Here is a 9,853-nt window from a genome sequence, read left to right as displayed (position 1 = left end):
GGTGTATTATACCACCCTTCGACCTGAAACCACTATGAACCCTAGATATGGAGTTTGTTACTTTATTAGCAATCAAACATTGTCGGTAACAAGATGACCATAAAGATGATTGATGGGTAATTTACAAATAATAATAAGGGACACGAGTGACCTAGATGACATTTGCCCTTCCTACATATACGGGAGTAATATCCGTGGGGCCTTTGATAGAGTATGAATGAAAAATGCACAACCGTGCTCAAATAAGTTGACATGAGATGTTGTGCTTATTTATTGTTATCGAATATACTCAGAGATCAAGGAATGAAATATTGGACTATACAAGGGTGGCATGTCCTATGCCTCGTGTTCAATATAGATATAAGAGCAAAAGGGTAATTGTACACATGACCATTATGACAGAAAGGTTATGTCAGATCACACGACATTCTCGTCACCTGGATAGCAGTGATGAGTTGTTAAATACCGCTCACTGGTTATAATATTAAATAGATAATTTAATATTATTGTCAACGTAATGAGAACCTACAGGGTCACATGCATAAAGTACTGACAATGGAACAAATGATTAAACTAAATAAGATTTAATTTAATTAGATGTTAATTGTATTATTTAATAAATTAACACAAATATAATTTATTTGATTAAATATGATTTAATTAAATAAAAGAGAATTGACCGTTAATTAAATTAAATATGATTTAATTTAATTAATATTTATTATACTTTTGAATTGCAGCAAAAGACTAGTCACTCTTGGATCCTTAGGAAAATCCTGGATATGAGGCATTATGTTCAAACATATCAAAATTTGTGGTGTGAAATGGAGATCAAACAGAGATTTAAGTGTGGTGTCTTCTATCAACATCTCTCTATCATTCAAAACTCCCTATAATCACCTATTCTTTGACTGTATTGGTACAAGGAAAATCTGGATTGCTATTTTGGAGTGGCTTCAAATCACTCACAGGCCCAATCATTGGGATGAAGAGACTATGGATCATCAAGATGGGTAGAGGCAAAGGTTGGAGGGCTAAACTTTTTAAGTTAGCCATTATGGAGACTGTTTATGGCATTTGGAACCATAGGAATTGCATTGCTTTTGGGAAGGATAGTGATTACCATCAAGTTATAGATGGGATTATTGAGAAGATAACCTATAGGGGCTGGTTTTGTAAAGCTTTAAAAAATCACATAGCAACTCTTATGGTTATGTAGTTTTCTTGTTCTCCTTGTTAGGATTTGTTTCCTAGGCTAGCTGGATCTCTTTGATCGCTTTGTACTTCATCTTATTTTTTGGAATAATAAAGTCTCTTTTTTCCAAAAAAAAAATATTTATTATACTTAATTAAAAGAGTTTAGTTAAATATAATAATATTTTATTTAATTAAAATAGTTTAATTAAATAAGATTGAGCTTATTTTGGAAAAGCCCAAAATAAGAGCATTGAAGTTTTAGTAGCTCTCTATAAATAGATAGATGAGCTATTTCCCCTACTAATGTTAATTGTCAATTTTCTCAAAACAAGAAATGGCTACCACCACGTTCCACTTTGTACTCACGTGTATTTCCTAGAGATGATGGTATTTTTCATGTTCGTGATCAAAGTTAAAGCACACCTCATGAGGTAATTCAGAGTTATTATTTGTGTTGATTTATGATTAATGGTTTAATCAAGATCCTTTCATCAAGATTGTTCTGCTAAGAAGATAAATTTTTGAAAAACCCCTATTAAAATCCATTCAAATACAAATTTCTCTCTCTCATGCGAAAGCATTTTGCTCCTTCATGCCTCGTGCTTCGGGATACTGTGCCGCTTGTCATGGTGCAAAAGATACCTGAGCGTAATGCAGGCTCGAAATACAACAGAGTCATCACCAAACTTTATTTATTCCAAAAGGAAATGGAAAATATCGATAAAACCCATAAAAACTACAAAATGGTCATCGCAACCAAATTTGGGTTCGGGAGTTGGTTATGCAAGGGGAATGTATTAGTATCTCTCACACACGTTGTACTCAACGAGACCCATTTAGTTAATCTTACGAAAAAATGTTAACTTATGTCTACTTGCGGTCTTCTACTTATTATGCGAGAAAAGAGAAAAAAAAGTTTTTTTAGGTTTTTTATTATTGTGCTCGCTAATATTTCAAAATCCCGTACCTACGTATTCCCAGGTGCAATGAGAAAATGAGAGCTTCGTAGTTCGGGGTAAAGAATCATGAATGTGTTGATTGATTTTAATTTTGAAAATGAGTTTGGTCGCGCTTGGACAAAAAATGCTCAATGGTTGAGAAATGATCACTCTTGGGTGAAGAAAGTTGTTGAAAAAGACTCGGGCTTGGGCAAAGAAAGTAGTTGAAAAAGACTCGCGCTTAGGTGTTGAAAATTGTTGACCAAGGTTTTCAAGCTAGAAATGCCTATGTTTGTTTTTTATTTTGAAAATGGCTCGATGTTGATCAAACATTTTTATTTGGGAGAATGGTTGATTTTAGTTGTCGCGTTATTCGATTATGCAAGCTAACTAAACTAGGTAAAGCGAGAATCAAAGCGAAATGACGTACAAACAAAGGAGATGGATACATTTTGTTACATGTGGGGATGATGAAACAAAATAAAATCGTAACGCATACCTGAAAATATAATGGATGGTGTCGCATGCGAATTGTCGCATAAGAACACACGTCAAATCCAAACAATGTGAGGTCGCGAATTAAACTCATGTAACGCATTGGCACGATTTTCAAATCGTAGTTCAAGATTTAAATCTAAAATACGCACAATGACTTGAAAAGTCGCATCAGCACGAATCAAAGTTCAAATTACTAACGCAAGATGCGATAATGGCAATCAAACTGTCATATGAGATGTGAACTTAATGAAAACAAGATAACAAATTGCAATGTAAAATCAAGAGACCTCAATGTGAAAAAAATGATTTTTTATGAAAGACTAATTAAAATAATTTTAAAACAAAGGTTTTTTTAATTTAAATTTTGGTATAAAAAAATTATAACAAAAGAATAAAATATATAAAATAATATTTTAAGAGTAATTATTTAAATCAATTTTTTATTTAAAATTTCTTTTAAAAACAAATTTATATTTAAAAAAATAATATAATAAAAATCATTTAAAGAAAACTGAAACTAGTATACCCATATTATTTAATAAAAAATTAATAGAAAGCATCACATGTGTGTCTTAGTCATAGTATTTTTTAATATATTATACCTTATATTGAGCATTTGATTATGAATGAAAACACATTAGTTTCTGATCGTATCTGATCAGACTGGATCGTCAACGGTCTTCGACAGCTAGACTTTGAATGAATGGGAGTGTACCTGCAAGGTACTCCGATGTCAACGTGAGAAGGAGAGCAAGAGAGTGCAACTACAGAGATTAGGTGAGAATGAGTGAATTAACTGGCCCTCTAATGACAGAGGGTATTTATCATCCCCAGCGCTGGGCCAAGATTTTCTCTTTTAGGCTAGATTTGTGGAAGGCCCAGAAAGAGGAAACTGCCAGAATCTTACGTAGTAGGACAAAGTCAGCACGTGACTCACGTCCTGGATGAACTGTCCGTAGGGTTCGGAGAGAAGGTTGACCGAATTTTCAACTGCTTGGGTTGACCACGTGCTCCTCGCATAACCCGTTAGGTTGTCGTTCCAACGATTACTGAAGAGCGCGTGCCCAATTGAGCTTGAGCCCTGAATCGTGTTTGCTCGTTATTAGGCCTACTCGACCCAGACCAGAACAATTTCCTTCTATAAAAAAAGAAAAACAATATTACCAAAAAAAAAAAAACAATGAGAAGGTTTTTTTTCTTCATGTTTATGTAATTTTTATATTATATTAATTATATTTGAATAATTATTTATAATATATGACCCACAACAATATATACCAAAAGAAGTCAAGAGCAAATTTGGTAGATATTTTGTTTTGTTTTATTTCCCAAATTAAATCACATATAATACCTTGATGGGTGATTCTGATAAGTATGTTATATATAGGTGATTCTGATAAGTATGTTATATATATATATATATATATATATATATATATATATATATATATATATATATATATATATATATATATTTGTTTATAAAATTAAAGAAAAAAAAAGAGCAACAGAAAAACTAAGTGAAAACGTATATTTATAAAGCAAAATAGTAAAATATGAAAACGTATAATTAACTTTTTTTTACTCAGCTAATACAATGCAATATTTCATTTACCTAATGCAATTCGAAAATTTAAAATAATAATACTTAAATATTAATACAACTAGTCAAAAAAATTTCATTCATTCAACATATAGATCAACTTTTATAAAAATCAAATCTTATTATATAATTAACTAATAACATCAACTAGGTGCTGGAAGTTATATGTTAGTCAAAAGTAAATTAATCATAACTACCTGAGTTTGATTTTTAATTAAAACAATTATAACTTACTTATATATAAATATTTAGTCTAATGTTAAATTATCCAAAATTTATTTTTTGACTATATAAAATTTAAAAATAATAAAAAAAACAATATATTTATGTTCACCTTAAGGGTTAAGTTAAAGCACAAGGTAGACCGAAGACTAGATTAAGACCCGGTTCGGTTTAGTTCACGTTGAACGGTTCAAATCAACCTAAAATCTCCCGGTTCAGTTACTGGTTATTCGGGTTTGTCTTTTCACTTTTTCTTCGTTCTTCTTCTTTCTCTTCTTATCTCATTTTCACATATACTTTTTCTCTCTCGTTCTTTATTTACACCGACCCGAGTCGAACGAGTCAAGTTCACCTCCCAACTCGTTGTTCTACCTTGAATCAACGATTCATCTGTAAGTGCTCGATTCCGCTTCCATTTTGTTTTCTATCGATGCTTTTTTCGCCATAGTTGAAGCTCTTCTTAGTTGTGCTGCAATTAGGGTTTTATTCATCCCCTTTCTACTATGAATGATTCTGATTATTGTTATTTTTCGTTATTTAGGTTTGTATTTTAGGGTTTTGAGCTCTGTTTTGTTTTGATTTGGAGGAATTTGGAGGAAAAGGGAAGTTTAAGTAGGGTTAGGGTTTTTGTATTGAGCATTGGTTTTTAGTTTGGGGGTTTAGGGGATAATGTGTATACTGTGTGTGATTCAGAAGTGTTCTCGCCGGGTTGCTACAATGCTACCTTGGTTGGTTATACCTTTGATTGGTTTGTGGGCGCTTTCTCAGCTTCTGCCACCTGCTTTTAGGTTTGAGATTACTTCACCTAGGCTGGCTTGTGTTTTTGTGTTGTTGGTTACTTTATTTTGGTATGAGATTTTGATGCCTCAGTTGTCGGCTTGGCGGGTGAGGAGGAATGCTAGGATTAGGGAGAGGAAGAGGTTTGAAGCTATAGAGTTGCAGAAACTGAGGAAGACAGCTACGAGGAGGTGTCGGAATTGTTTGAATCCGTATAGGGATCAGAACCCTGGTGGGAGTCGGTTTATGTGTTCGTTTTGTGGGCATGTTTCGAAGAGACCGGTTTTGGACTTGCCTGATTTGCAAGAGTTAGGGATTTCAAATTCTGGTGTTGTTAAGGATTTGGTTGGGAAACATGGGAAGATGTTGAGTAAGAAGGTTTGGTCTGAAAACGGGTGGATGTGTAGTCAGGATTGGTTGGAGAATGGAAATTGGGTTGGTGGTTCTGTTTTAGGTAATCCTATCAACTGGAGAATGAATGGGAATGGGAGTATTTATGGAGGTGATGAGCATTGTTTGACGGCTAGGTCGTATTCTGGTATTTTGGTTTTTGTTTGCAGGCTTTTGGCATCTTTTTTCTTGACCATTCGGTGGCTTTGGAGAAAGATATTTAGAATTGGTTCAAGGGAAGATCGTTTATCTGATGCTGAACGCAGGGCACTCTTGGCAAAAAGGGGTGAGAATGGGGAAAACTTGAATGAAAGTAGAGGAGAAAGAGCACGCAGGAAAGCTGAGGAGAAAAGACAGGCTAGGATAGAGAAAGAACTTTTGGAGGAAGAAGAGAGAAAACAGAGAGAGGAGGTTGCAAAGTTAGTTGAGGAGCGTAGGAGGCTGAGAGATGAGACAGTGGAAGCTGAAAAAGATAGCAGCCAACTATCCCATACCAGTAAGGAGAAAGACCGAAAGAAGGAAGCTGAAAAGAAGCGTCAGGAAAGAAGAAAAGAGAAAGATAGAGGGTCTAGTAAGAGCAATTCTGATGTAGAAGAGATGGAAAAAAGAGCTACCAGAGAAAGTGAAAGAAAGAGGGACTTTGAGAAAAAGAGTGGAACTGATCATAGAGAGCATCAAAAGTCTGGATTAGAGAGTGACAAAGGACAAAATACAGATACTGTACATAGTAAAGTATTTGTTTCAAACAATTATAACCGAGGAAGTACTGGGACAAGGTACTTTGATCGCATGCGTGGTACAATTTTGTCTTCTTCAAAAGCGCTTGGATTTGGAAAGGGTGCGAGTATTCCTGCCACTGTGGTGAAAGAAAGCAAGTCTAACAATTCTGTTGATCATGCTCATACTTCTGCCAGCAGGAGAGATATATTTCCTCCCGGTCCAACTACTAAATCCAATTTAAAAGGAGATGATAAGATTATCAACCATTCTGTAAGTTAACATGCTTAGTGTCTTATTTTCTTTGCCTTTTTATCTTACTGTTTTCTGGCTTTTCTGAAGGTTGATTCGTATAGCATTACTAACTTCCTATTAAAAGAATTTTTTTTACATTAGATAATGGATTTTACAGACTATTATCACTACCTGGGTTTTTTGTGTGTTACATTTTGAGCATTCAATCATTTATGAAAATTAAATGGTGCTCTGTTTAGTTTTAATTTCTTGTCACCTGTGATAAACCTAGGCAGCATGTCACAATTGAGAATTACATGACATGATAATTGTTCCTTGCAGGTTATCCCAGAACCACAGCCATGGACTGCACCAAAAAAGTCATGGCAGCAATTATTTACTCGTTCCTCATCTGTTCCCAAATCTTCAAATTCAAATGTAATATGCAGACCAAATTCCAAAATTCAAGTTGAAGTTGAAGCCAAAAGCCCTCAGTTATCTGGCCAGTCACCAGTCGCACAATCATTTAACAATCCAATTCAGTTTGGTCTTCCATCACCCTTTGATATTTCTAATCATCTTAATGGTTCAACTAGTAGTAGTTTAGGTTTCTCTCCTGCAATTGAACCTGTATTCTCTCCTGTTGTAAATACATCACATGACTTTAGGCATGAAGAGCAAGAGCTTTTTGAAGACCCCTGTTATGATCCAGTTCCATTATCTCTGCTTGGTCCTGTTTCTGAGTCACTGGAGAATTTTCAGTTGGATTTGGGAAGTGGCTCTATGAAAGATAAAGAAGTAATAAAGCCTCGCTCTTTAAGAAATACATCTGGTACTGACCTCAACAAGCCATCTCCAATTGAGTCCCCATTGACCCGAGAAAAGAAAAACGGTTCTAATAGGTTTACTGGTACCCCCCAGTCCAAAGACATACATCCATTTCCTTTGGATGATGCAGCTGCAATTGAGAAGGGGACATGGCAGATGTGGACTAGTTCACCTCTTGTTCAGGAAGGTTTAGGTTTTGTTGGTGGTCCAGAAAGTTGGCTGTTATCCTCACAGCGGAATGTACCAACCAATGGCGACTTTATGCTTCCAGCATGTCAGAAGACTATGCCTTCTGTTTTTAACAGAGACGATAACATAGTTTCCAGTGGCTATCCTGCACAGAATGTTTTTCTTCCTAATGGTAATAATAGTGGCGGGACCTTCAGCCCGGTTGCTGTTTCAAGTGGTTATGATCCTTGGTTACAAAATGGTCTGTTTCCACCTTTATCTGGCAACCTTAAAACTCATGAGAGTGCTAAGAATGAAACGATATATGGGAGTCCTAGTGGAACTGCTATCAGCAATGTGCTCGAGTGTTCTCCAGCTAACTGTTGGTCCAAGTGAGTAAATAACTATTTGGCCTAATTTTTCATGTTACTATTTGTGGCTAATTTACACGCCTCTTGTTTATGGATCTACCATGCCGTTGGAATATTTAAACTGTTATGGTATATGCTTTTTGTTTAAACTTTTAACGTCATATCATTATGGTTAGTAGATTGTTTCTCAAGCTATGGGTTGCTTAGATGTTGAACTTAGTTAATCGAACTTGGTCAATGAAAATGTAATTTAAAGAGGCTGAACTCACTATCAGAATCGTGCATATTGCTCTAGGGTTATTTTGAACTTAGTAAAACAAGATATAGCATTTTGTGTACTCCATTAACCGCCCGAGTTTTGTGAGAGAAGAATCGGAAGTAGGAAATTGAACAGGTATCTGAGTTGAAGTAAATTGAAACAAATGCTTCCTATGCAGACTTAGAATCACGGCTTTTATTAAACTTTCCATATTTTTGCAATGTCTACAAACCCCACATATATTGATACATAAATGAAAGGTAGTTTGACTAGTTTAATTGAAATAGAAACCATGAGATGTTATGTACGATATCATTACATACATAAAATATAGGCAGAAAAATCATAGGATTCAGCTGCTAACAACTTTTGTTACACTGTTTCTTCTTGTAAAATTGGATTTAGTTACAAATTAAATGATTTCGTTTGTGTGGACATGCTCATTTAGTTATGAAATAAAATGCTTCGATATGTACTGCATTTGGGATGGTACAATTTTTGATCTTTTGTTTGCTATTGATTGAGTCATGAAATGGTATATTACTATGTAATTGGTAAAGTCTAGGGGTAGTCAGTTTTATTATCCTTCCTAAATATAGCTTTATAGATAAACACCAATAGCAGAATAGTCATGAACTGCTAACTTGTTGAACCAAATAGACAAAAGAAACAAAATCAAAATTGAAGTAAATATAAACATTCATGTTTTTGTGTGACATTGTTAACTTCTTTTAACTTTGTGTTTTTGCTTCAAGATATAAAAATGCTCATGTTAAAACCAGTTGATTAACAACTTGTGGTATCTGTTTCTTTGCAGGAACGAATGGCATGCACATGGTTCTGTGGAAAGCATAGGGAAATCATCTGCGGCAAGGGCTCATATCGGTAGTCCGCCATATCCAACATCAGATGTACATTCATTTTGGTCATTTGATTAGAAAGATGATAGTGACAGGGTAAGGGGGACTTTAGAACAGTTCTCAAGGTCAATTCCTTTTTTTAGGGGTGGGAATGTTTAGAATACTGAAGGCATTGTATCTTCCTTTCTTGTTTATGATGGAAGATTGATGTTTACTTAAGGTTAAAATGGATAGGATTGGTGCATGGCTTTCTGAGGCAGGTAAAGGAAGTTTCCCCCCTTTTTTTTTATATGAAATTGTTCTTTGAAGAATGGAAGTTCATATTCCCTCCCTTGTCACAGTATCTTCAATTATGACATCTTAATGAAAAATAAGCTTATAGTAACATGATCCGCTTCCATTGATGAAATATTTATCATCAATGTCTACAATGTGCATCTAAAGCAGGTCTTGAGATTCTGAGTTCCCTCGGTAAACTCAGAAATTAGTGTCCTTATAATAACTCAACTTTTTTCTTCATGCATTTTTCATTGAAGTCATACTAATATTTTTGTAATGAAGATTCTTTAAAAAGAATATTTATGATTCAACTTTATTATGCATTTTTCATTGATGTCATAATAATGCATTTTTCAGATGACTTAAAAAAAAGAAAGACCAAGTTATCCTTTTTGTAATATAGTAGATTGTAATTAAGAACTTAGTTATTTTAATTTAAAAATTTTCTTCCAAGAAAATCAATAGCCATTGAAGTAGATAATATGATTCTTTTAGGTTTGCATTAAATTGAA

General features: G+C 34.4%; 1 protein-coding gene across 1 annotated transcript; it reads left to right on the top strand.

Moving 5' to 3' along the window:
• The first annotated feature begins 4,695 nt into the window (after positions 1-4,695).
• LOC131609459 (stress response protein nst1-like) lies at positions 4,696-9,716 on the top strand. Its single transcript, XM_058881153.1, has 4 exons — positions 4,696-4,850; positions 5,000-6,615; positions 6,919-7,964; positions 9,020-9,716. Exons 2-4 carry the CDS (start codon positions 5,128-5,130, stop codon positions 9,138-9,140), a joined length of 2,655 nt encoding a protein of 884 aa, XP_058737136.1. The 5' UTR covers positions 4,696-4,850; positions 5,000-5,127; the 3' UTR covers positions 9,141-9,716.
• The last annotated feature ends 137 nt before the right edge of the window (positions 9,717-9,853 follow it).

This window comes from Vicia villosa, linkage group LG6 (genome assembly GCF_029867415.1).
Source record: "Vicia villosa cultivar HV-30 ecotype Madison, WI linkage group LG6, Vvil1.0, whole genome shotgun sequence".
In the NCBI taxonomy this organism is placed as follows: domain Eukaryota; kingdom Viridiplantae; phylum Streptophyta; class Magnoliopsida; order Fabales; family Fabaceae; genus Vicia; species Vicia villosa.
This window is presented reverse-complemented; position numbering and strand designations above follow the sequence as displayed.

Coding starts and splice junctions, on each gene's coding strand:
- LOC131609459 (XM_058881153.1), top strand. CDS start 5,128: ATGTGTATACTGTGTGTGATTCAGAAGTGTTCTCGCCGGGTTGCTACA. Junction 6,616..6,918: donor ATAAGATTATCAACCATTCT/GTAAGTTAACAT, acceptor TGTTCCTTGCAG/GTTATCCCAGAACCACAGCC. Junction 7,965..9,019: donor CCAGCTAACTGTTGGTCCAA/GTGAGTAAATAA, acceptor GTTTCTTTGCAG/GAACGAATGGCATGCACATG.